Source organism: Nomascus leucogenys, chromosome 13, assembly GCF_006542625.1.
Source record: "Nomascus leucogenys isolate Asia chromosome 13, Asia_NLE_v1, whole genome shotgun sequence".
NCBI classification, from domain to species: Eukaryota; Metazoa; Chordata; class Mammalia; order Primates; family Hylobatidae; genus Nomascus; species Nomascus leucogenys.
Window position 1 is genome coordinate 88575274 of NC_044393.1, and position 27766 is coordinate 88603039.

A 27766-nucleotide genomic window follows, 5' to 3' on the forward strand; every position below is an offset into this window, starting at 1 on the left:
GATCATGTGAGGTCGGGAGTTCGAGACCAGCCTGACCAAAAAATGGAGAAACCTCATCTCTACTAAAAATACAAAATTAGCTGGGCGTGGTGACGTATGCCTGTAATCCCAGCTACTCGGGAGGCTGAGGCAAGAGAATCACTTGAACCTGGGAGGTGGAGGTTGCAGTGAGCCAGGATCGTGCCATTGCCCTCCAGCCTGGGCAACAGGAGCGAAACTCTGTCTAAATAAACAAACCAACCAACCAACCAACCCAAAATATGTTACTTGTAACAATAACCTCTTCGCTTTTATGACAGGTCTGGTTCCAGGATAAATAAGCATGCCAGGCAGGTGTACAGTGATTTCAAACAGTTTAATGTAATTCCAAGACAAAGTGTGATTACATTTCTACACATATACAATATGCATATGTGAGTTTACAAATTTTAATTAATAAGTCATTTCACCTCGGAGACCGAAAAAATGATCAAAAAGAAACTGTGAGTAACAAGCTATAACATAGTTCACCACAATGGGACCCCCCCTTTTTCTCACCCTACAGTTAGTAATATTACAATTAAAATAACTATATTCTTCTATATTTTTTTCTGTTAAAATCATCTCATAAATTTACAATGCTATTATTAGTTTCCAAGACTAATATAAATTCACTCCATTTTTCTACAACGAAAATGATTAATTTAGAAGCACACGACGTCATGATGAAAAACACAAGCATTTTAGTAGCAAGGACTTGATCAGTTAAGAATTAGTTTTCTTGTAAAACATTCTAAAGCCAAGTAAAATATCCATTCTTATAACATACCTATAATATGAGACTAAGGAATAGGTTACATATAGGTCTACAACACATTGGTTTGTCTTTAAAAAAACAAAAGTAGACATTTATAAATAAAAAAGAGGGACAATTCACATAGGAAAAAGAGGTACACGAGAAAATACTGTTGCACGCAATAATTTTCACACAGATTAACATGGATTAACACTTTTTATTACAGAAACCGTACGGTGAAGGAACACAACAGACCAGGGCTTTCATAGGGTTATTGAGACTGAGCTGAGATGACCTGGGAGAGAAAGATCTAGGTGAGATGACCCTGGGGAGGGAGCCACATTCCTTGGACCTGGTGACTTAGTGTCGCCAGGTCTCCTCTTCCCTGTTCTCATTTTGGGGAGTGAGTCTTTCTATCCAGTGTCCTGAATTCATGAGCAGTTGAAAGATAAACATTTCTACAGATCCATTCTCTTTCTATCCTAATGGGTACCATTTTTGGAAATGTGATAGAATATCAGAGGCTGCAGCTCAATACATGTGGTCAAAGCAAAACGGGATGGAAAATTCCAGTCACTCTGATTTGTTGCCCCCGTCACCCACCGATGCGCTTGAAGCTGGGACCCAGTGAGAGCAGCGGCACCCTACAGGGCCTGCTGGCTCTGCCATAGTGAGGTGGATGACAAGGGCCCGGCGCCACGCCTCAGCCCCATGTGTGCGGAGTGGCCTGGGATACAGCCCATGCACGTCCAAGACACCAGTGCTGACTCCGACCTCTAAAGAGCTCCTTCTCCTCCTCATCTGTAAAGCTATACTTCTCCTATCAAATTTGGTTTGATATATATACACAAACATATATATCAACATCTATCTCTATACAGTGATTCTACTAAACTAGAAATTCTGCTGCCCCAAAGTATGACTTTCTTGTCTATTTCATTTGGTTAAAAAAATGCACACAAAGAGGATGAAGAGATGATTTGGGGGCTAGAGATGATTATGCCCTGGAAAGTCCACGGAAGATGCTTGAAGTGAGCAGAACACAAAAGGGAGGAGACCGACTGACTCGGGGCAGCGCAGACGGGAACATCTGCTCGGGGCTGGGTGGGGCGGGGCGGGGTGGGGGTGCGCTCTCTGTTCCATTCATTAGTTACAGGAAGCTACCAAGGATGCGCATGGTCAAGCCACTTTCTACTTCCCAAGTTCCTCCTTATAACCTGAGCCAAACAATTTCAACAATGACAATCCATTGCCCCTTCAGCCCAGCAGGCGACTCTGACAGGGAGGTGTGACCACCAGTCTCAAGGCTGAGTGGGGCCTTCTTGCCGGCTCTCACGCTTTCTGGGAGTCCTGGGTGCCTTAGCCCAGGGCAGTGGTGACAGCAGGGTGGAGGCAGAGGTGGCCCTGGGGACAGTGACCCTACATAAGGAAGGGGGTAGTGCCAGGAGGGATTCATTTGGAGATTGGTTACAAGGAAGCTAGGGAGAGCAGAGGCAGAGCCCTTTTTCAGATACAACATACTTACTTTTCAAATGAACAAAAAGGCAATTTCTATGTTTTAAAAATATAAGCCCCAAAAACAATGACACAAAATTCATTTGGTTAATTCATGTAAAGGAAGAAACAGCAACACCACCACACAAACAGGAAAGTGGGCATACGATTAGGAGGGTGAGACGAAAACTATTTTACAGCAACATTTTCACCAGAAGACTGTCGTAAGAACACGCTGTCAATGCAGTTCCCAGAGAAAAAGCAAATGTGGTATTTTTTTTTTTGTATTTTTTAAAAGCTCCCTGGTCCCAGGTGTTTTGCAGTTTTCAAGGTCTTATCTGCTAAAGGAATGCCCTTTAGGTCACAGCAGGTCCTCGGCAGTTTGGCGGTGGCACAAGAGAAAACATAAAGAAACCAAGACTCAGGGAAACTGCCATTCCCCCCGTCTGTTTCTGCGTGACAGTGGGGCCCATTCCCGTCTCGAAGCATCTCTCTTGTTCCAAATACGGTGTCTGTTTAGAGTGGGTCTCAATGGACCAGGCTGAGCTGCCCCTCTGTCTCCGCCTCCTCCTGCTCAACCCTGACCATCTCTGAGAGGACGCTAAGGTCCCCCTCCCACCGAACTAGGCTTTGAGTCTAAGCTGGACAATGAGTAAAACGTAAACATAGCCTTTTACATTGATTTTGCTTTCAAGGGGAAAACGAATAAATGACAGCAGATATATGGAAAACCCAGCCAGCGACCATGGGAATAGGGGTATATGGTCCTCCCCTACAAAACGCTGATCAAAATATCACCCCCGGCCCAGAAGTAGCAGCTGTGCCTTCATGGTCACCTGAATCCCAGTATCTTCTACTGCCTGGTGCCTGGAAATCAGTGGATCTATTAATAAGTTAAATATTCAAATCAAGACAAAAATCAATGAACCAGGTTATCTGTTCTCAATGACCCTTCCAAGATGTCAGAGAGAAGGCCTTGAAGACAAGTGTTTAGACAACATGCATGAGACCTTCGCATCTGGCCCGGGCTGCAGACTCACACCTTCTCCCTCCATCTGGATTGCCTTTCGTGTTCTCTCGAGTTCACATGGAAACTAATAATCCAGAGGGAAGTGCACATGCTGGACTACAGAAGAGTCTGGGACAACACACCTGCCTTGGGGGAGACACAGCCTCCAACTAAGAGGCATTCACTGGGGTTTGTGGATGTCGGTTATAAACAGAACTTTTCTTTAAAAAGTACCAGTCTAAATGTAAACTATAAAACACTTTAACTATAAAACGTAGCCAGAAATATGCTTAAGTATCCAGTCAATTGTTTAGTTTACTCATTTAAAATGTGACTGTCTTGATAGCTTAGAAGGCTAACAGCATTTTACAGTAGCTAAAAACATATATACTTAACATGTGCATTTGAACATCACATTTGAGTACAACATACAAAGAATAATCTCTTCCTTGGTTTAATTTTTGTTGTAAAGATGAGCTACTTTCAGAATTCACTTAAGCAACGATGACCAGGGGTATGAAGTAATCATTATTTTCAGCCCACAGAGAATTCATAGTCTTTAAATTCCAAGATCAAGCTGGCTACATGATTTCAAAAAAGGCTAAAACCAGGATGAATGCCCACATTTGAGGTAATTATTGCCATTAGGTCACAGTTTGTGTAAGATAATGTATCTAAAACCTTCTAAAAAAAAAATCTTCAGGTGTTCTGCCAGAATTCCAGAATACCTATTGAAACCAACCAGGATCTCAAACTCCGATTAGTTAGGTTTGCTTCCAATGGAGTTAAAGTTCTAAAAGATTCTAGAACTTGTGTAAACTACCTAAGAATTTAGGCAAACAAGCCTGGAGCCAGTCAACAAAGAAGGTTTTAATTGAAAAAAGGAACAAGAAATCCACTCAAAACAACTGAACAAATATTTCATAATAAATGATAATAGTTATTTTAAAAAATTAAAAATCTAGTCCTAAGCATTTCTAAATTCTCACCATCTTTCAACCAAAATAAAAATGCATCTGTATTTCTGTTAATCTCATACCAGGGCAAGAGACACTCCTTCCTTTTATCATGAAAGCTGGCTGGTTTTCCTGTTTATACAATTGTTGCTATTTCTTTGAGAAGAGTATCTATCTCAAAAGAAAACGTTCTTTTGTTCCTCCAAGTCTTGTCTTTCTTCCACCTCTACTTCTTTTTTTTTTTTTTCCTTTTTTTTTCTTTTTTTTAACAGAAAGAAAAAAGTTCCTGGACACCAGACCCACATATGGTATTTACAAATTTGGTGTGAACCCTGCCTCTGGTTCTGCCCAGAGCTGAAGAGTGATTCTATTACAGAGATCAGAGCTGTCAGGATAATTATCAAGTGCAGTAAAAAATAGCATTTTGAAAAAAATATATACCTTTAGTATTGCCTTTCTAGAATTAACTATAAGCAAGAAAAACTTATTTTTTAAAGAAGAAAAGAATATTTCTTTTTCACTCTTACTTATAAGAGCTGGTTGTAGCAGCACTACTAAAGCTAGTTGGTATGCTGGAAAGAAATCTAAAAGGAATTCTATGAATCAAAAGAAACTCTCCAGAGATTTTCTCTAAAAATCAAACTAATTCTGCCCCTTTTGCCTAAATCCAACTCAGGAGCCCCCTCTTTGCACAGTCCGTTAGCTGAGTCCCACGGTGCATGGGAGGGCACAGGGTGGTGCTGTGTAAAGGCCTTTCTTCGCTCAGATACGCAGGAGACAGCTGTGGCTAATGGCTGCAAGCTCAGTTCTGAAGCTGGGCAGACTCAGGTTCAAGCCCTCCTCGCCCCTCATGAGTTGTGTGGCTCTGGGCAGTTTCCTTGGCTGTAGGGGGACTAATATCGCCGATCTCACAGGGCTACTGAGAAGATGAAACAGGACAACCCATGAGCAATTCCCAGCACAGTGTGTGGCATGCAGGAAGCAGGAGTATCACTAAATGGTTCATAGAAATATGAAGCCACGCATTGCTATTAATTAAAAAAGTTAAAAGATTAAAAATCACATCTCAGGAAGGGCCTGATTAACAAAAAAGGGAACCTTGGGGATTCTGGCCCATCACTGCTTTATCCTTCCTTCAACACCTGCCACTTCTCAGAGCATCCGGTCAGTTCCCTTATCTATAAATGGGGGCTGCTATCCCCCTCCCTGTGGGGTGGCTGTGGGGGCCCCTTGAGACAACGCTCATAAAGGCCTTAGCCCGGGAGTCATGAAAGCATTCAACAAATGTTGGCTATTATTTACTTGAGAGATATTGCAAATTTTAACAAATAAGGGACAGTCAGTGTCATGTTCAACACAGGGATCGGAGATGAGGGGCTCCCAGAGGCTTGGGCAAGTCCAGCAGGGGGCATCGGGAAGACCCTCTCTGGTGCTGGTGTTCTGGGACAGGAGCCCTGCAGGGGGCACTTCTCCGCAAACTCTCACTGGGTCTGAGGGAAGAACGGCCTGGAGTTCTTTTTTGAACTTTTCAGAAGCTGCAACAAGAGAAACCTCTACTATGCTGGGTCCCTCTAGTGAGCCATGGTACTAAAAGCCTCCAATAGGTTTCTTTTGCATTTAAATCCCGTTTCACCGCCTTCCATTCTCTAGTGGTCTATTTTACTGAATCTGGTCTGTGGAGATGAGAAGTGAGAGTTCTAAGGCATCAAAGTGGAAAAGTACAGCTATTCCGAGCCCAGCCCCCGCATGCTCTACGCCCCTGATGTAGCTGAACTCCTGGCAGCTCTGTCTTGCTCGCTCCCTTGGTGGTCTGGGATTAGTGAAGCCCACGTATTGGTACAGCACCTTGTCTCCCAATAGCAGCAGCATCGAAGGGGTCTCCTCCACTCCTCTTAAAAGAATAGCATGGTTTTGAAATAAATGCAATTTTTTTTTTTTTAAAAAAGGACAGAGAGGAAAGAGAAAGACAAACAGAATTGCATCACTAATGATGTCATTATTGCCTGGAAAGGAACGAGGGGAAGGCCATTTTGTCCATTTCTGGAGGCGTCTTTGAGAAGGGTTCTTTGGCTAAAGAAAGGAACAGTTTCACCTTCCTTTCCAATTTGGTAAGGACATCTCTGGCCTGCTCAAGTTTGAAGCTTCCCCATCAGAAATCTGTAAAACACATCAGAAGGAAAAGACACAGACAGGGAATGAAGCCTGCAAAGTCCCTGGAGCTGGAATGTCTCGTGGCAAAGTCACTCCTGCTGGCGCTGTGGAGTCCCAGGCTGGCCTGCAGAAGGAACCCTCGCCTCTCTTGAATTCTCTCTGCTAGTTGAGAGCACCGAGCCATTTCCTTCTTTCCATTTTCTGTCCTAGGGGCTACTTGACAGGCCAACAAGAGTGGTGGTCCCACACCCCACCCTGCCCTCAGCATCAGACAAAGAGAACCTGGGACGAAAGCTGGGGCGAGCTGGGGCCCCACGTCGCTCTCTCAACCATGAGCCATCAGTAATACTTCCCGAAGCCTCCTCATCTCCTCCCTCCAGTTTCCAAGAAAGTTTGTTCCACTCACTCACACACTCTCACACGGCCTAAATCTTCCACCCCAAGCTTGTTCCAATATGAATGTTTGCCATTCCCAAGGTCCAACCAAGGGAAATCGTTCTGTCGGCAGTTGGGCTAATCTCCCCTTCCCTTCCTGATATCCATCCGTCTCACACGTTGGTGTCTGGGCAGGCTGAGTCTTCCAGGTTGAACAGGGCAAAGGTCAGCTGGCTTCCCCAGCCTGTGAACACCTCAGCCACCAGGAAGACTAGAAAGGCTAACAGTCCAGGAGATGAATGCCGCTTTGCTCCAACCCTTCTTTTTCCTCTGAATTCCACTGACCGCACGCTCCACTTCACAGTATTAACTGGCATCAAGCCTCGACTCTCCCACCCCTTGATCTGCTCACCCACTTCCCTTGGAAACATCCAAAACATCATGAAGAGGCCCTAAGCACAGAGACATGGGGGCCCACGTCCAGACGGGCCAGTCAGAACCTAGTGAGCAGAAGCAAATCGCCCTGCAGTTCACCAGGCTCCAGTTAAACACTCCTCCATGACCTGACATTTCAAATCTTCCCCTCTTCCTCTGAACAATGTTTCTTCAAATGGGAAGCAGGGAGCCCACGAAAGACTAGAGGATGCTCTAGGTGATTCGTGGGCTAAGAAAGGACTAGGTTGGCATCCCTTTGCTTGAGAGCTTGGTCCTAGTGTCAGCAGCCTATTTGCCAAGGTGACTCAATGGCAGATTTGGCCAGGTATGCAACTGGGCATCCAGGGAGCTGGCCTCTCCTGCGGGGAGCTTCTCCTGGGGCTTCTGACGTGGCAGCTCCATGCATGGGGGTAGAGGAGGCCATCGGGTGAGGACTAGGAGAATGTGCACTAATGTTTGCTGAGTGCCTGTGGGGCTGGCATTGCCCAATACTTCCCTTCCCTTCAGTGAAGCCAGCTATTTCACCCCTTTCTTCATCTGGGGCCTAGCACTTTGTGGGTCTGGGGACAGCGTGTGAGCACCCAGCACACACAGCGCAGTGCACTGAGGATGTGGCCGGAGCCCAGTGGGGATGCTTTCAGAGGGGGTGCAGCCTGTGATGCCTGAGCAGCCGCCCAGCTTTGTTCAGGGTTTCTCTGGCCTCTTGCCATCCCTCCACCCACTTCCAGCTGGCTAGAATTGGGTGCTGGGGGCATGCATCACAGGGGGAGGGGGCAGGCTGAGGAACTGGGTGGTGTGGTGAAATTTCCTGGGGGAGGTACCACCTGCCAGTCACTCTTATGCCACCTCACTGTGCCCAGCGGCTTCTGGGAGGGGGCAAATGTCTCTGCATTGAAGAATCTAAGCCACGCCCCAGGGAAAAGGGTGGATTGTGGGGAAGTAGGTGGGGTCACCTCTAGGAGGGAATTTTCTTGCTTAAATATCAGAGGCAAGCCAAAGATTTAGTTAACAGATTTCAGAAGCACAGGAGAGCTCTGAGGATGTGGGAGAGAAGCTGGCTAAGGGCTGGACAGTCAGTGACTCGACATTCCCCGAGCCCATGAGATGCCACCTGACGTCGCATCCCAGGCCTCTGGGATCTAGAAAATGACAACCTTGATGGTGACCATGTTGTCAGAAGCCCAATCAAGGCTTTGATTCTTCTTTAAACTTTTGTTCTGTGGTGGATGTTTCCTGATGTCTCTTGTTGGGATAGAGATGACAGAAACAATTTTCCTACTGCCTACGTCTTTCCTTTTTTTTGCCTGACAAAACTGGACATCTGGACGTCCCTCCAGTCTACTCATATACTCACAGAGAGAATAAGTTTAAATATTAGAGAGAAAACACAAAGATACTTGGAATAAATGTGCATTTAAAACCCTGACTAAAATATCAACATAATGATCATAATTACAATGGTAATAAAAATAATTAGTACAATAATATTATCTTATGAGCAGCATGGCAATTTCATTCCTGATCTGGAAGAATAAAAGGAAAGAAAATGTCAGATGTCAGGTGAAAGAGGAAGTAGCCTCCAACTTAAGCAGACAGAAGCATTTTCTTTAAAATGAAAAGAACATTTTAAGCTGTCTTTCCCTCTAAAAGATCAGATCTAGAAAGGGCTGGAACTGAACTGTGCCGGGAATCTGGGGGTGCTCTCCCGTAAGGGCGAACTCAGGCTCATTTGCAGCAAGACTTGGAACTCGGAATGAGACCTAATGGGCTATTGCTGCCATCTGGCTGCCAAAAAGTCCCTAACAGATGGATTTTCCAGGCTGACCCAGCTGTGGGGCGGCGGGTTGGCGGGGTGGGGTCCTCTGGCTTCTGTGTCCTCTGAAGCGTTTGCTGCCCTCACCCTCTCTGAACTGACCATTGTCCTGCTGTCTCAGAGGGCTGCACTTCCCCACCTCCAGATAAAGACAGTATTGATAATGGCCCGAGGGGAGGGAATCTCCTTGCTGCAGGCCTCTTGCCGGCTCAGCCTCCAGCAGGCACTTGGCAAGACCGCCCGGCTGTGCCCAGCATTGAGCAGTCATGGTGTCCTTCCTTCTCGCTGAGGCCTGGACTAAGCTGTTTCCAGTTTGGGGACCTGTTTCTTTATAAGTAAGAATTTATGGTTGGGGTGGGGAAGTTTCCAGAGTTATTTCACAGCTAAGAGCTAAGTAACGGCTTTGTTACTGAGTTAGGTTGGATACCACTACAAACACACCTTTCACAGTAGATCCTTGAGGGAGACTGCACAGTGAGGAAGTATGGGGGGGAGGATGAGGATGGGGCCACTGACTGGGGAAAGATCTCTTTGCACCTTGGAAACCTGCCTGTGGGGTCAGCTAAGGACTCAACATCAGAAGCAAACAATTAGAACCGCCCTTTTCGGCCCCATCCTTGGCCAGATTCTCCTGCCATTCACATTCACATATTTCAGAGTTATTTACTATGAAGAGAGGGAACTCCCCACTTCTCCACACCTCCATCCCCAGCAGTGTCCAAAGCCTGAGAAAACTTCCAGAATGTATCAAAGGTGCAAAGAGGGCAAAGGGCAGATTTCTTTGGAAATTTAACTGTGTGAGTTTTTCCAAAGTGCAGCGTCAGACCCCCGGTCACCCTCATAAGTGTCCCTCCAACCTTCTGCCCACTAGACCCCTCGGAAACCAAAACCAAAATCATGTCTTGAGCAGACCTGGGTAATGTGAGGAGAGAATTCAACAGCAAACAGAGGTTGGTGGTTGTCTACAGAGGGAGGGATCTGGCAAGATCGTTAGAGCAAAACAGCCCAGGGAGCCGGAGGACAGAGTGGAGCCCGGGGTGAGGCTGAGAGCTCCAGGCTCTCGTGGTGGGAGGGACTGGGGGATGCTGCCTGGGGCAGGAGACGGCTGCCTGGCGAGGCCAACAGTCCGGAAACCTCTGGCCTCACAAATGGCAGAGCTGGGGACAGAGTGGGGCAGGGGTGAAGGGTGGGGAGTCTCTCTGGGCCTCCGCCCACAAATTACAACTCAACTACTGCCACAACTCAACTCCCGCCGTCCCCATCTCCAGACGCACCCGCCGGGCATCTGTCTCCCATATTTCTTTCAAGATCCACGGACTCTCTCCTAGCTCCTGCTGGCTTCCCTGGCATCCTTCCGCTAGCAAACAGCCCAGGAAAGACAACGGGCATTAACATTTTAAAAAGAAAAAGAAAAAAAAAAGGCCAGAGTAAACTGTTACAACAGCACAACAGAAGAGCTGAGATTGTGTCTGACTAGCCTCAGTTTCTTGGAGTACCAGTGGAAGTAAACCCTCACGCCGCGTCTGTCGCTCGGTAAGGCACTAGGAGGGAAGGATGCAGTGTCAAGACTGCGCCAGCTAGGGTGGCGGCACTGAGGGCCACGCGGGGAGGGCGGCGCGTGCACACCCACACGTGCTCGCTCACCCACACACCTGCACCGCCACATTGGTTACATGCCTATGTTATATCGCTTTTTTTTTTTGTGCAATTACATTGAGGAATATTCTATTGGTATCACTGGAGTTGAACACAAGGTAGGAGACAAGGGTGCTGAGTGCTACATTCTACTAGGGTGTCTGTGACGACCGCTAGCCCTACGCTACACGACTAGGGGTGGATTCAAAGAGAAAATACATTTTCAGAAAAGAAAAAAACCTAAAGTTTGCAACACACATTATTAATGACATTTGAGGAACAACATTGCTTAGGGATTTATCCAGAGTGCTCAGAAAAAGAAAACCCGCCCCGCGCCCCCGGGGGCCTTCCAGTAGCCTGGCCGTCCCCTCGTCTTTCCTGACTAGGGAGCCCGGACTGGGCTTCGCCAACCCCACACCAGCTCCAAACATCAGCCTCCTCAGGCTGCAGCCTGACATTCTGGAGGGCTGATGACCCTTTCGAGTTCTGGAAAAATCCCTAAATCTTATGTTCAATTAATTAAAAATCTATTTGATTTCCATATTAGGTGTCCCTGACAGCAAAGTCTTCCGTATCACTTGCTGCCATATGAAAATAATCTTTGAAAAGTTCATAAAGTTCTTCAAAAACTGGGGCCCCCCGCTTCTGGAATCTTCCTGTTGCTCTCTTCTCCTTTCCAGTTTGGTGTAGAATGGGTTCTTGAGCTGTGTTTTTTGTTACTGACTTTTTTTTCCTTTTTCGTTTTTAAAATAAAAACCATAGATTTCCCACCCTCTTTAATCCCTTCCTTTTAAAAATGTTCTCTTCTCTGCTCTACGTCCTCCCACTTCCCGGTTCAAGTTTCACTGGTGTCCCGTCCCGTCCCCCTGCCCCCTGCCCCCTGCCCCCCGCCCCTGCCCCGTTTGCATTGTTTGTGTGCGGCATCTTCAGTATAAAAGGCCAGCAGCGCCCACGGTCCCAGGAGCGCCTCCCTCCTTCTCTCCCTCCTCCCTTGGGCCAGTCTCTCCCTCCCTCCCTCCCCTCCAGTGTTTATATGTAAGGGTACTGGTTGACCTTGGCGGGGCTCAGTGGGTATCCAGTGTAGACGGTGGAGGCTGGCGAGGCGCTGATGTAGGTCTGGTGGGCAAATTGGGCTGGATACTGACTCGGGTGGATGGTGGGCGAGGGCAGGACCCGGGGGCCCATGCTCACGGGGACCTGGTGGACGATGCTGGCTGGGTAGGCAGTGTGCTGCACGGTGTGGCGCGCCGAGCCTTGCGAGGCCACCAGGTGGGCCACGGTGCCGGTGGAGCCCAGGGCCGCCGGCGCAGTGTAGGTGTAGAGGTGGGGCTGTGTGGGGAGGTGGGCGGCGGCGGCGGCTGCAGCCAGATGGGGGTGCACAGTGCCGTGGCTGGGGCTGTTGTGCGGGAAGGAGTAAGGAGCCTGGGCCATGGTGGGAGTGATGTAGGCCTGCTGCCTTCGGTGGCTCCCAGTGCGGTCCGCGGTGATGTGCTGCTGAGCCTGGGGAGGAGAGGCACCAAGAGAGACGTCAGGGGCCGACACGTGGGGATGAAGGAATGGGAGGAGGGGCAGGAGGGCAGGGAGGAGGAAGAGAAGGGAAAGACGCCAGAAGTAATAGAAGGGGCTTCCCTCTGTGTGCGAAAGTAAAAATTTACTTGGGACCCGGCGCAGTGGCTCACGCCTGTAATCCCAGCACTTTGGGAGGCAGAGGTGGGCGGATCACCTGAGGTCGAGAGTTCGAGACCAGCCTGGCCAATATGGCGAAACCCCTTCTCTACTAAAATACAAAAAAATTAGCCGGGCATGGTGGCGTGTGCTTTGCCTGTAGTCCCAGTTATTCTGTGGGCTGAGGCATGAGAATCGCTTGAACCTGGGAGGTAGAGGTTGCAGTGAGCTGAGATCACACGACTGCAATCCAGCCTGGGTGACAAAGTGAAACTCTGTCTCAAAAAAAAAAAAAAAAATTCACTTGGACTGAGAAAGTCCCGACTTGGCCTGCCATTCACTGGGCTGGGATGATACACGGATAAAGCCAGCTGCAAAGTTACAGGAGAACATATTTCTCCCAAGGATGTACAGAAGCTGTGAAGTATCAGGATGCCCAGGCTGGAGTGCAGTGGCATGAACCTAGCTCACTGTAGCCTTGAACTCCTGGCCTAGAATGATCCCCCCACCTTGGGCTCCCGAGAAGCTGGGACCACAGGTGTAAGCCACGGCACCCAGCCAGGACACTCTCTTTGAGCAAAAATTGCTTTCTTACTCACTAAAATCTTGTTCTCAAAATTATTGGCTCTCACAACATCTCTACAAAAAATTTTGAAAATTAGCTGGGTGTGGTGGCTCATGTCTGTAGTCTCAGCTACTCGGGAGGCTAAGGTGGAGGATTACTTGAGTCCAGGAGGCGGAGGCTGCAGTGAGAGCCATGACTGTGCCACTGCACTTGAGCCTGAGCCTGGGCCTGGGTGACAGAACAAGACCCTGTCTTAAAAAAAAAAAAAAAAGTTGGCTCTCAGAAGCATTGCTGTTCGAAGTTCTGTCAGTCCAAATAAAATAGCCCTCTTCTACCTGGAGAACCTAAGTCACGTGACAGAGATACGGGCTCCACTGATGACCTGGGGCAGCACTTCAGATTAGGGGCTGTGAACACAAACACCCCATTTATCTCACCTTGTTTCTAGAGAAACAGGGCCCTGAGTCCACCGTGTGAGTCAGGCCTGATGCCGAGCCCTTGACACAGCCCTGCGCCCGCAGAAACTCGGGTCACTCACATTTCATCTCAACCACCCCCCTTCCTCCAGGTCCTGGGACAACTCTTACCCTTGACTTGGGGGCTGTGGTGTGCGGGCCTTCCCTGCAATGAGTCGGATGCAGGTCTGTCCCTGATGTCCCAGGCTGACATAGCCGGGACACAGTGTTCTACCCTTTGCTGGGTTGAAACAGCAAGTGTGGGCCATCCTATTTTTAAGCTCTGGCACAATGTCACCAAGGGCTTTGTAACATTAGACAAGTCACTTTGCTTTGGGCCAGCTCTCTGTGCACCGGTGATATCAACTTCCCCAAGGGTGACCTGTGGTAGAAAAAGCCACCAGAGGTCACCAAGGGCATGTGCTGCCACCCGTGGCCAGGACTGCAGCCCTGTGAGGTGGGTGAGGGGCCGCCACAGTGATCCTCTCTGAAGCGGAAGGATGAGGGGATGGGGGCTCTCTCTGACCTGGGGCGCCAGCTGTGGGGCTTACCTGGCTGAGATTGAGTGGCTGCTGCTGCTGGAAGTGGGGGCCCGGCCGCTGCTGCCGGTAGGTGATGGCTCCAGATGAGCTCCCTGAAGAGTGACCGCTGGTGGAGGTCACGTTGCTGGAGGACTTGGACTTGTAGGAGGACGAGTGGTGACTGGTGTTGACTGTGTCAGGAGGAGAAAGAGGTCAGATCGGTGGCAGGGTCCCAGCTGCCCAGAAGATGCTACCCCACCAGAGAAGTGGTCTTCCAAGAAGAAACATGTGCCTGAGGCCGGGCAGTCACAAATCAGCCTCATCTCCCCTGGACCCACTAGGACTTTGCCTTGACTCTGGATGCAGTGCGGCTCTGGCTCACTCCCTCGGCTGGGAGGGTGGTTGGGGCTGCATGAGGGAATGAAGCAAGGGAAAGCGAAAAAGAATCAGGAGAGGCAAGGTGGGCTGGCGGCCTAAGGCCAGGCCCAGTGCCGCTCCTCTGGGAGGTGTTACTTCCAGTATCTGGAAAATGCGTAGGAGAGATCTGCTATAATTTGAATGTGTTCCTCAAAGTTCTTGTGTTAGAAACTTAGTCCCCAGTGCAAGTGTTTAGGGTGGGGCCAGTAAGGGATGTTAGGTCCTGAGGGCAGAGCCCTCATGAGTGTATGACTTCATCAGTGTATCAATGTTATCTTGGGAGTGGGTTAGCTATTGAGAGATTGGCCTTTTTGATGAAAACAAGTCTGGCCCCCTCACCCTCATGCTCTCTTTTCCTTCTGCCTCCTGTGCTGGGAAGATGCAGCACAAAGGTCCTTGCCAGATGCCGGCACCCTGTTCTTGGACTTCCAGTCTTCAGAACCGTGAGCCAAATAAACTTCTATTGATTATAAATTCCCCAGTCTCAGGTACTCTGTTACATCAACACAAAATAGACTAAGACAGGATCCCTGCTTGGTCCCCACCATGGGTGACTATGAGTATCAGAGGAGACAGTGTCTGTGGTGGGACCTAATGAATTACTAGAAGCTAAAATAACCCTCAGAGTCACCTGGTCTAGTTACCTGCCTCTAGGCAGGATGAGACTAAGTCATCCAGGGAATGGCCCTGTGAGCCAAACATGGCCAAGCACAAAACTGCCTCCATGTTATTGCCAAGAGGGCTGAAGAGTGGAAAAAACATTGCAACCCTCCAGAGGTGACCTCGTGGTCAGCAGGTGGCTCCATCAACACTTCTCAAATGTAATTCCTGCATCTTGTTCAGTGCAGACTCTGGCCAGCAGCTCTGGGGGGCCTGAGCATCTGCATTTCTGACAAGCTCCCAGGGGATGCCAGCGCTGCTGGTTGGGGGGCCGAGCTCTGAGTAGCCAGGGGCTCTGAGAGAGGTGGGTTAAACCCCGAGCTGGATGGCTTCCATGTTACCTAGCCAGAGAGCCACAGGAGCCAGGAGCCTCTTCAGAGCCCAGTGGTTTTAACTGATCCAAGTATTTTCTGAGCTCCTGCTGTGTGCTAAGGACGGTGACTGTGTACCACCGGGGACGGGGACGGGGGTGGCAGGGAGAAGGCTGAGAGCGTGAATAAGGAGGAGGCATCACAGATCACGCAGATGAGGTGGCGAGGCAGAGGATAAACCAGGTGAAGACGCTGACAGGCAGGGACAGCCCAAGTCCAAGGAGGCCGCCGGAACAGGACAGGGCAAGACAGGGCATGAGTGTCCAGCCCAGAAGGGGCAAGAGCCCCAGAGGGCGGGAGCTCTGCTGCCAAGTGGGGGCCATCTCCCCATCCCAGCTTGGGGAGTTCTGCAGACAGGACCATCACCCCTTGATAAAAGCAGAAGAGATGCTTTACTAGCCCCCCATGTCCCTGTGCCTCAGCTCTCCTCCAGGAGGGGGCTGCCTAATAGACAGCGCAGTATTAACGCACACCTAAGGGAAATTTCTAATCAAATGCACCCAGATGCACCAGTCATAGCCATTCATTAAATGTAAGCACTTTTGTAATGGCAAAAGCAACAAACAGACCCAGACTAGTGAGAAGATACCGGGCTGCTTCTTTTTTTTTTTTTGAGATGGAGTTTCACTCCTGTCGCCCAGGCTGGAGTGCAATGGTGCGATCTCGGCTCACTGCAACCTCTGCCTCTCAGGTTCAAGTGATTCTCCTGCCTCAGCCTCCCAAGTAGCTGGGATTACAGGCGCCCGGCACCATGCCTGGCTAATTTTTTGCATTTTTAGTAGAGACGGGGTTTCACCATGTTGGCCAGGCTGGTCTCAAACTCCTGACCTCAGGTGATCCACCTGCCCTTGGCCTCCCAAAGTGCTGGGATTACAGGCGTGAGCCACCGCGCCGGGCCAACACTGGGCTTCTTTAAGAGCAAACCTGCATAATAGCCTAGCAAAGTGTGGGAGGGAGAAAATTCCAGACACCTTTCTCTAACTTCAATGACAACAGAAGCAGAAAAAGAGGGGTTTAGTAAGTGAAGGCTATGACAAAGCAGCCTGAAGACTGTGTGGTTTGTGTTGTATAGTTAGAAACCATAGTTACAACAAGCATTGCTTCTGTTCCTTAAACGCTAAAGAACAATAGGGTTAATGGAGAAGAAAACATCTTCCAGGTGGAAAGACAGGCAGATGGTCCCCCACCAAGAAAGGCAGGGCAGACCAGGGAATGAACAAGAGCCTGGCGCTAGGGCTGGGAGCTATCCTGCCTCCTTGGGCAACCAGTCCTGCTGGGGTGAGATGTGCACAGAAACAATACTGATTCTTTTTTTTTTTTTTTTTTTTTTTTTGAGATGGAGTCTTGCTCTGTCTCCCAGGCTGGAGCGCAGTGGTGTGATCTTGGCTCACTGCAACCTCTGCCTCCCAGGTTTAATTGATTCTCGTGCCTCAGCCTCCCGAGTAGCTGGGATTACAGGCATGCGCCACCACGCCCAGCTAATTTTTTTTTTTGAGACAGAGTCTCGCTCTGTCGCCCAGGCTGGAGTACAGTGGCGTGATCTCAGCTCACTGCAGCCTCCGCCTCCCGGGTTCAAGTGATTCTCCTGCCTCAGCCTCCCAAGTAGCTGGGACTACAGGCGCCCACTGCCACACCCAGCTAATTTTTGTATTTTTAGTAGAGACGGGGTTTCACCATATTGGTCAGGCTGGTCTCGAACTCCTGACCTTGTGATCCGCCTGCCTCGGCCTCCCAAACTGCTGGGATTACAGGCATGAGCCACCACACCCAGCTGCTAATTTTTGTATTTTTGGTAGAGACAGAGTTTGACCACGTTAGCCAGGCTGGTCGTGAACTCCTGACCTCAAGTGATTTGCCTGCCTCAGTCTCCCAAAGTGTTGGGATTACAGGCGTGAGCCACTGTGCCCAGCCATGGTACTGACTCTTAGTCTAAGAACCAGACTGAGGAAGACTTTGCCCAGGAAAAAGGGAGCGCATTTTAAGAGAGAAAGGTAATGAGTAACCTCCTTTCCACCATCCTTTGTTGATTTGAGCACTTCATGTGTTGTATCTTGTACTCAGTTATTTTTCTTCATCAAGTTTCTGGAATGTGCTTGAAATATTTTTATTACCTTGATTTTCTATGGAGGACAGCTAAATTCCTTTTTTTATTTTGAGGTGGAGTCCTGCTCTGTCGCTCAGGTTGGAGTGCAGTGGTGCAATCTCGACTCACTGCAACCTCCGCCTCCCGGGTTCAAGTGATCCTCCAGCCTCAGCCTTCCGAGTAGCTGGGATTACAGGTGCGTGCCACCAAACCTGGCTAATTTTTGTATTTTTTAGTAGAGATGGGGTTTTGCCATGTTGGCCAGGCTGGTCTCGAACTCCTGATCTCAGGTGATCTGCCCCCCTTGGCCTCCCAAAGTGCTGGGATTATAGGCGTGAGCCACCGCGCTGGAAAGCTGTATTTCTGTGATTTATATTTTCTGGAAACCTTGCTGGACTTTAGGATTACTGCCTGGTGACACCAAAAAGCATAAGGAAGCCCTAGGAGAGGAAAGATGAAATAACTGAGTATGGGAAACAGCTTTGGCCAGGGAATCCAGTCATCCGCCAAAATGCGGCGCTGTTGTTCCACAGAGCCCCAACTCTAAAGCGGTCCACATTTGAGGAAGGTGCCCAAAGTAGGGGTATTCAAAGGACGAATCAGGTAAAATGTTTCATATGAAGGGAGAGGCAGCAAGAACATATTGCAAGATGTCCAAAGACAGACCTACACCTCACGTTCAGACGCAAGAATTCGCAGCATTCATTTTGGGGCCTGAGCATCTTAGGTGAACCGGAAGGCTCATACCGTCTCAATGAACTATCCTGTGGGTGGTTAGTGTAAAAGGAGAGAATCTGGTCATTCTTGGGGCAGAGGTGCTAAATATTAATGAGCCATGCATGGAAACGACCAGGCCCTTGATTGAATTTGGTTGGATCAATTCTATTACAAATCCCAGGGCGATGAAATCAAAGTCAAAGAGGAGACGCCTGAGGCTGGAGCCCAGCAAGAGAGAATGCTGATTAATCGCTGATGAAGAGAGAAATGTGCCTCTAGAGGTCTCAGCCTATCAAGAACGTCAAAGGAAAACCGGAAACCTGGGGACAGGAGTTTCTGGTGCACACTGCAAGTGGAAGGGGGCCTTCCTGACCCCAAAACCCAGAGTCCCCTGCCCTGAGTGAAGGGTAAGCTGCCTCAGTGGGGATGGGGGCAGTGGGTGCTACTCAGAGGCCGCAAATCCAACCGTGCATTTGCGCCCGGGGCCCCTCCCACCCCATCCACTGAATCGGAATCCCTCAGGTAGGTGTGGGAGATCCGGAATCGGTATTCTTGGCAAGCTTCCCAGGACTCCAGAGCCTCCTGGCCCTGGCTGAACAGACCTGCATTTGGGAATCAGGGCCTTGTGACCCAACACTGTGCCCAAGCCAAACCCGTTAGACTCAAAGGTCCCCCAAAACCTGGGGGATGGAGGGATTTTTGTGGACTCAATGTAGAAAAAAAAAATAGAAAGCTGCAAACACTGGCTCTGCAGAGCCTACTTCTCGCCTTCCACAGCCACACTGTGGCTGTGTTGGGGGAAGAAGCCTCCTTCTTGCTCTGCGGCGGGTCGCAGACTGTGCTGGGCCCTGCTGTGCATGTCACCTACTTCTTCTCTTCCAAATTCCTGGGCATTTTGTGGTAATGATATTTGAGGGAGAAACACTGAGCTCGAGGGATCAGTGAAGGGGTTAGGGAATGTTAGATGAAATGGGCGTAATGCAGCCCTGATGCTACTGTCATCATGGGGACAGGAGATGGGGGTTGAGTCAGAGCTTGCCAAACTCTCAGAGGACGAGAAGCCCGAGTAAGGGAGGACGTCCTGAAGGGGACCAAGAGATTAAAGTATAACAGTAACTCCTCCTGTGGCGATGGACAAAGCGACAATGGGCTAATGCTGGTCAACCTCCTAATGTATACTTTGGAACAGTGAGGAAATATTCTTCAGTTTTCCAGTCATGCCTTGTCCAGCTACTCTCCGTGACCCCCTGTCCTGAGAACAGCCACAGTGGCCCTGTCTGCACTAGGTGAGTGGGGCGGGGGTGTGGGGGGGGTGCTTACAGCAACAGATAAGCTCCAGGGCCAGATCTCTGGGAGGCCCAGCCACATGGCTCTGGGAAGGCTGGTCAAGCCTCTGTGCCTCCATTTTTAACCTGGGAAACTGGGAAAATCATGGCAGCTCCATGTAGGGCTGTGATGAGGATTAAATGAGTTAACATGTGTAGAATGCTTAGTATCTGGCATCTAAGGGCTTAAGTATTGAGTAGCTGGCATTTAAGTACTTAGTGTTAGCTATTATTGGTGTCATTATTGAACTCTGTCTCCTGGTTAAAGCCGAGGCTCAAAAAATAGGTGTCTTGGCCAGGCGTGGTGGCTCATGCCTGTAATCCCAGCACTTTGGGAGGCTGAGGCGGGCGGATTGCCTGAACTCAGGAGTTCGAGACCAGCCTGGCTAACACGGTGAAACCCCATCTCTACTAAAATACAAAAAGTTAGCCGGGCGTGGTGGTGTATGCCTGTAGTCCCAGCTATTCGGGAGGCTGAGACAGCAGAATTGCTTGAACCTGGGAGATGGAGGTTGCAGTAAGCCGAGATCGCGCCACTGCACTCCAGCCTGGGCAACATAGCGAGACTCCTCTCTGAAACAAAGAAACAAACAAACAAACAAACAAAAAAAAACAGGTGTCTCTCCAAGCTGGGACAATCAATTCTGGTCTCCTGGAAATGGGACACCAGAAGCCTGGGAGCTGCTGGCTGTGAGTCGGGTGAAAGCAGCTTCAGAGAGCAGGCATCTGGCCCCCAGGGCTCAGGTCCCAGGGGTTCTGGCTCCTGCCCTGCCTGGGACTTAGTTGTTGAACTTTCCCTTAGCCCTGCATCCTTCCAATAAGTTGTTTGTCTTAAGCCAGTGTAGAGTTCATTCTGTTGCTTCCAAAAGAAACTTCACTAACCCCAACCTGAGAAGGACTGAAAGGCTGAGAGCCACAGGAGAGGGTGAGTACGGCGGGGAAACAGCAGTGCACAGCCTGACCTAAGAGGGCTGGGGGAGCCCTGAACCCTCCCATGCTCTGGGCGCTGCACCTGGGGGAGCTGTTAACTGGCTGTACCTTGGCCTGTATGCATCACCGGGCCCCAGGGAGCTGAGGAAGGCTGCTTTCCTGACTTTTCCAAGCCTAGGCTGGTTCTGTAGCTAAAGGTGTGTATCAGTATTGAATGCCACTGGCTGGGGAAGGGCAGGCACCAGACGAGGAATGCCCCTGCTCGCAAGGGCACAGGCAGCACTCCCGCATATGGAATGAGTTCAGTCTGCAGCTTCAAGGTTTCCACAAACATATATTTAAAGAACTTAAATAATGATACAAGACAAATTCTATCCTTTGCAAAGATTTAAACTTAAAAATGTGTGCTGCATACAGCTTTAAACAATATTTAAAGGATAGTTGAGCTGAAAAGTATGCAGCTCTCTCTAAGGAATCCTGGCTCCTGGTGTGAATGACTTCGGGTGCCTCCCAGGGCCCTTTGGTTACTGCTAGAGAATGTTGCTTCCTGGCAGGGTTTCCACCAAAACATTCGCCTGGGTGGAAAAAGATGGTTTTTGGAGAGGGATGTCCTTGTAGCCTTGTGGAAGGTACAGCTTCATTTTCTTTTCCTCACAGAGATGCCTAATTTGGGGAGGGCTCCAGCCTGGTCCTCTGGCCCCAGGTCACCAGACCCTAGCAGAAAGTACAGTCTGGCCCCTGTCAACCAGAATGCTTGCCCTGGCAAGTGGCACTGCTGTGACTATTTTTCCCGAAGGTAAGGTCTCCTTCTTCTGAGAGAGCACGGCGCGAGCTGCGTGTGCTTGTCTGTCTTTCTTGTGGAGCAGCCAGGACACCGTAGGCACCATGACCCCCTGCCCCCATGCCCACAGGAGCGCTGGCTCTGATGTTAAAGCTGCTTGGAGGCTGCATCGTCGTGACGGTACTGTTGGGGATGGACCAGGACTTGAAAACAGAGACGTTTTAGCAGGGTGCTGAAAAGCTGCGTTTCACAAGCATTTCTTCAGAGGAAAGGTAGCTGGGGTAACTCCAAAGTCAGGGAAAAAGAGCTTCCGCCACAAATGTTGGAAAGGGTGATGCTGCCTTGGGTTGGGAAGTGGGCGGCAGGGAGCACAAGCCTGTGGCTGTCACCATCTCCCCTTTAGGCAGAGCCTCTCAGCAAAAGGGGCCCCCTCCCAGGCAATGCCATGAGCTCTTGGGAGAGCGTCCCAGGGCGCTGACCCTCACCGTGCAGGCTGGCCTGAGGCACTGGGCTGGAAAAGCCCTAATGACCCCATCCTGCCTCTAGTCTTCACCCTCAGTGGCAGCCCCTGAATGGGGCCTGCGCCCACTGGGTCTCACATGTGGTCACCACCCAGGAAGAGTCCCCAGTTTCCTGTAGCGACCTCAGGTGACAGACATGAGGTCCTCCTGAGAAGTAACAGCTTCTCACATCTAGACAAAAGCTTCCTGGCGTTCCCTTTCCTTCCCTTTTCAGTTGTGCCGTCACGCAGGTGCAGGCTGGCTTGGGTGTGGTTTATGGCGGAATAGTGGGATGCGCAGATTTCTTCTGATTTAGTCCCCACATTCTTTCACTGTGAGCATGAGCAAGGGAAACGCTAAATAGGTGCTACAAAATCTACAGTGAGCCACTGAGTTTATTCAGAAGGGTACGTTCTCAGCCTTTATTCCAGGGCCCAATTTTCAGGACAAGCCTTCGCGGGACAGGAGGAGTTCTTTGAAGAGAGCAGTGCATGAGCAGAGAAACACGCATGACTTGGTCTCGCCACCCAGCAGCCGATTCTGAGGAGGGGCTGAGAGGGGCCAATTTCACCCTTCCCTAGCAAGACTCGGAGGAGGTTCTTCCTACACAAGAAGCCCATCTGACCACCAGGGCTTCCTGGAAGGGAGTGGTGCTAGATGTCAGCCTGGAACTCCCCAGACCAGGTATTCTTCCAGGCTCAGGCATAAAGAACCAGGAGGCTTTCATTTTCTATTAATCAACCTAGTTAGAAGCAGAGCCATTGTAAAGGCAGAGAGGTATTGATTACAGAATTAAAGAAGGAAAACGCTGCTTATACAATGTGCTGTTAAGCAGAAGCCTCCCCTGGCTACTTGAATAAAATCCTCGGTAAGGATCGCCTGCAGTCACTGGGCACTTTCTATTGTACTAGCTCCCATACAGCAACATTTCTAGCAGCAGAAAAACAGGAAAACCGCTCTCCAGGGAGATGTTCCTGTCCTGTCCTGGCCCCAAATTACCTGGCACCAGGCTATCACACTCCACCAATACTTCGCTGGCCTGGGTTTTCAGGGGTGGCACGATGATGGTTCGGGGGTTCCCCGTGCAGTGATTCTCCAGGCTCCCCTTGGTGTCAAAGGTGTTGGCATTGTTGTGCCCGGCGCGCTGCTGCACGGAGTAGGGGCTGGTGTTGCTGGAGGAGTCGGAGTAGGGGGAGTCGTGGACTGTGACACAGCTGATGACGTTTTTTCTTTGCTTGGAGACAGTGCTGAAAATGCAAAGGGAGAAGTCAGAGGTGGGAGAAGGCCGTGAGGTGAGACACCACTAGCATTTCATGCCCTGGGGCAGGGGAGGGAGGCAGAGGGGAGAGGGCAGGAACAGGGCTTTTGCCCTCCCTAACCCCCATGGGGAGGCTGGGCATGCAAATGTCCCCTGTGTAGCCGGCAGCAGGGGGACATGTGAAGACATGGAGAAGGGGCTGGAGCTGGACCCACAAGTGCTTCTGGAAACTAGGGAGTGAGATGCTTCCAGGCTGGCCTGGACTCTTCCTGTGCAGCAGAGCTCAGCAGAGCTGCAGGGGAGGCACCTGCAGCCCAGAGCTGGGTACAATCCCCGTGGGCCTGCCAGAATGGGACATCTGAGCAATGAGAGAACCAGCAAGAACCCAGCAACCTGGGGACCTGGGTTAGGAGTAAACCTCGCTGGGAGAAGAATGTCATAAGCTTAGGTTTGGTGCCTGTGGCCTGGCAAAGCTTATGCAGGAGGGAGCAGAATGTCCAAGGAATGGGATGCAGTGTGAGGCTCTGAGGGGGCTGCACCCACACAGCACAGTGCAGACACGCTGCTGAGAATGCAGAGCTGGAGTTGACACCCTCTGCCTCTCCTTGCTTTGAGTGTGCTCTGTGGGCTGTGTGCAGGCCACTATGACCTCTGCAGTCCCCTTTTCAGGAGCCAGGCTCACCTGCAGCTTTTCCGCTGCCTGGGCCAAGGATCGGGGGAGATGGTATTGCTTCGGGGCCTGGTGGGAAGGCCCCTGCCAGGTTGATGCTGTGTGAAAGCCACTCTGAAGCTCTGGCCTTCATCTTACATGTGGAACTTCATATAATAGGGAGGCACTGGCTTTGGATAGCTCTTGGCCGGCATGTTTGTTCAAAGATATTTAAGTTAGTGTGGTTACTTTGGGAACTACTTCTGTCTGTCTTCAAACTCAGTGAGAGGCTGCCGGCATGATGGATGTGAAATTTATTGTTTATTGTGTGCTTATTTAAGGCTTTAAAATGAATGTGCATCTATTTTTGTATATTGATCATTTATTTTTAAGAAATAAAAATTGCCTAGGCAAGCTGGTCAGTTTCCAGCTAATTGGATGAGAGAAGCAGCTGGTATTTATAGAGCCTCATAGAGTCACAGCCACCTCCCAGGTATCTTGCTTGAGGCCACATAGCCAGGCCAGGCTCTTCCCATGATGGATCTCCACCACCCTAGAGGCAGCAGGGAAGTGGGCAAATTCCAGAGCCCACAGCAGCCAGGCAGGAGGGACAGAAGAAGAGCCTGGCTGCTGAGCTACAGAAGGCTACGGGATCTGGGAGGTGCAGTCCCTGCTCCCCAACGCCCAGCGCTCCTGACATCTAGGCTGGATAATTCTTCCAGTGGCTGGACACTGTCCTCTCTGGTTCAGGGTGCCTAACCGTGTTTGTGGGTGAGAACATGAACCTTGTAGTCAGCTGTCTAACTTCAGCATGTGCTGGTGACAGGGTGGCGGGCAGCTATTTAACCTCTCAGTGATTCAGTGGCCTCATCAGTAAAAGGTAGGTAATAATTGTACCTATATCATAGGCTTGTTTTGAGAACTAAGTGAGAAAATATAAGTGCTTTCAATGATACACAACACATGGTAAGTATTCCATAATAGCTGCTATTATTCTTCTTAGAAGTTGTGTTACCTTATTTAACATGTGAAAACAGGTTTGCAAAAAACTTATCTAGGCAAAGAGAATTCTATCAGGGTAAGGACTTGCTGGAAAAGTTTCCTTTTTTCTAGTCTATGAATAAACCAGAAGATTGAAATGAAAGAAAATTAAAACTCATGATATCTTGGAGATCTATGTGGGGTACTACAGGGAATACCTATACAAAGAAATATGTGTCTCTGCCCTCGAGGAGATTAAAATCTCAGTGGAGGACTGTATAAAAACATGACAAGTTAAATAGTAAAAGCTTTAAAATAACCAGTTAGAGGGAATAATGGATGTCACAAAGCCTCCGTGATTAACTGTCAGATGAATTGTACAGATGATAATTGTTAAGAACTCAAAAGAAGGTGAGGAATGAATTGGTTGCATATATTTATGGCTCTTCACATTAACTTAAAGTAGATAAATTTTAATTAATAAAGATCCACACCTCCCAGTTATGACAGTTTAAATGTGAAATGTCCATATGCTTGTTCCTCAAAAAGCTAAACACAGAGTTACCCTGTAGCAATTCCATTCCTAAGTATGTACTCAAAGGATTGGAAACAAGTACTCAGATACATGTAAGCCAATGTTCACTGCAGCACTATTCAAAATACCAAGAGGTAGAAATGACCCAAGTGTCCATCAGCTGGTGAATGAATAGAAAATGTGGTGTATCCATACAGTGGAATACTATTCAGTCATAAAAATGAATGCACGCTGGGAGGGGTGGCTCATGCCTGTAATCTCGGCACTTTGGGAGGCTGAGGTGGGAGGATTGCTTGAGGCCAGGAGTTCAAGACCAGCCTGGGCAACACACTAAGAGCCCATCTCTACGAACAATTAAAAAAATTAAAAAAATAAGCAAAGTATGGTGGTGCATGCCTGTAGACCCAGCTGTTTGGGAGGCTGAGGTGGGAGCCCAGGAGTTTGAGGCTGCAGTGAGCTATGATCACACCACTGCACTCCAGCCTGGGTGTCAGAGTGAGACCATGTCTCCAAAAAAAAAAAAAAAAAAAAGTTCTGATACATGCTACAATATGAACCTTGAAAACATTAAATGAAATAAACCAGACACAAAAGGACAAATAGTTTGAGTCTACATACATGAAATATCTAGAACAGGCAAATTCATACAGACAGAAAATACATTAGAGGTTACCAGAGGTTGGGGGCTAGGGGAGAGGAGAGTGGGAAGTTACTGATTAATGGTATAGTTTTTGGTTGGGGCAATGGAAAAGTTCTGAAAATAGATAATGGTGATGGCTATACAGCATTATGAATATAATTAATGTCACTGAATTTACACTTAAAAATGGTTGAAATGGCAAATTTTATGTTATATATATTTTACCACAATTAAAAATTAATAGACTAAAACCACTGAATTGTACACATCCAATGGGTGAACTGTACAGTACAGTACATGAATTATATCTCCATCGAAAACAAAGTCCAGGCTGGATGAGGTGACTCATGCCTGTAATCCCAGCACTTTGGGAGGCCGAGGTGGGTGGATCACCTGAGGTCACAAGTTTGAGATCAGCCTGACCAACATGGTGAAAATCCTTCTCTACTAAAAATACCAAAAATTAGCCGGGAGTGGTGGCGGGTGCCTGTAATCCCAGCTACTCAGAGGCTGAGGCAGGAGAATCACTTGAACCCAGGAGGTGGAGGTTGCGGTCAGCCAAGATTGCACCATTGTACTCCAGCCTGGGCGACAGAGCAAGGCTCTGTCTCAAAAAAAAAAAGCAAAAGAGATTGAGAGTTTTGGGCACTTCACCACTGTACATCAGGGCTCAGTAGAGACACCCAGAGGGTGGGAGGGCACTGAGATCCAGTACAAGAATTACAAAGTGGGAGCTAGGTGTGGTAGCTCACCCCTGTAATCCCAGCGCTTAAGGCCAGAAGTTTGAGACCAGCCTGGGCAACACAGTGAGATCCCACCTCTACAAAAATAAAAACATTAGCTAGGCATGGTGGTGTGCGCCTATAGTGCTAGCTGCTCGGGAGACTGAGGCAGGAAGACGGCTTGAGCCCAGGAGTTTGAGGCTGCAGTGAGCTGTGGTCGTGTCACTGCACTCCAGTGTGGGTGACAAAGAGACCTACACTCTAAAGAAAATAAATAAATAAAAATAATTAGGTACGGTGGCTGACACCTGTAATTAGCACTTTGGGAGGTCAAGGCAAGCAGATCATTTGAGGCCAGGAGTTTAAGACCAGCCTGGCCAACATGGTGAAACCTTGTCTCTACTAAAAATAAAAAATCCGCTGGGTGCAGTGGCTCACACCTGTAATCCCAGAACTTTGGGAGGCTGAGGTGGGCAGATCACTTGAGGTCAGGAGTTCGAGACCAGCCTGGCCAACATGGCAAAACCCCCGTCTCTACTAAAAATACAAAAATTAGCCAGGTGTGGTGGTGTGCACCTGTAATCCCAGCTACTAGGCAGGCTGAGGCAGGAGAATTGCTTGAACCCGGGAGGTGGAGGTTGGAGTGAGCAGAGATCACACCACTGCACTCCAGCCTGGGTGACAGAGTGAGACTCTGCCCCGCCCCCATCCCCGCCCGGCCACCTGCTGCAAAAAAAAAAAAAAAAAAAAAAATCCTGGGTGTGGTGGCGCATGCCTGTAATCCTAGCTTCTTGGGAGGCTGAGGTGGGAGAACTGCTTGAACCTGGGAGGTGAGGTTGTAGTGAGCTGAGATCACACCACTACACTCCAGCCTGGGTGACACAGCCAGACTCTGACTTAAAAAAAAAAAAAAGATTGCTGTCTACCAATAACAACAAAAAAGAATATCTCGAAATATTTTATAAATATAAATTAAGCAAAAAAAGGAAGTGGGACTCCAGGAGGTCTCTGAGGTAGGGAGGAGGGATCTGAGAGCAGGGAGACACTGGAGGTTGAGGACGAGGAGGGAGCAGGAGGGGAGGAGAGCTGCCTTAACAAGACAAGGGCAGGGAAACCTGCAGCTGTCTTCTGGGATGAATGGGGGAGAATAAAGGGAAACAACTGGTCTGCTGCAGTCTCTTGTGTAATAAGGGAACTCCTCCCACCCCACACTGTTTCGAAGTACTCTGAGGGCCAGGGGAAGAGCTGGGAGCCGTGACTGGGAGCAGCTGCTGGCTCCCGAGGGGAGGTGAGGAGATGGCGCTGCCCTGCCCTTCACTCTCAGCTTCGGGCACAGCTACTCCTGAAT

The 27766-nt window shown here is 49.2% G+C and overlaps 1 protein-coding gene across 6 annotated transcripts in view; it reads right to left on the reverse strand.

Annotated features, from left to right (window-relative positions):
• Positions 1-336: 336 nt before the first annotated feature.
• Positions 337-27766, reverse strand: part of HIPK2 (homeodomain interacting protein kinase 2) — a 216623-nt gene continuing 189193 nt past the window's right edge. For all 6 annotated transcript variants that reach the window (XM_003261193.3, XM_004090239.2, XM_030825842.1 and 3 more), the window contains 3 exons: positions 22633-22880; positions 13880-14040; positions 337-12143 (listed from right to left, as the gene is read on the reverse strand). In XM_003261193.3, the coding sequence (XP_003261241.3) occupies positions 11673-12143; positions 13880-14040; positions 22633-22880 (880 nt within the window). In that variant the 3' untranslated portion in view covers positions 337-11672. The remainder of the gene's footprint in view (positions 12144-13879; positions 14041-22632; positions 22881-27766) is intronic.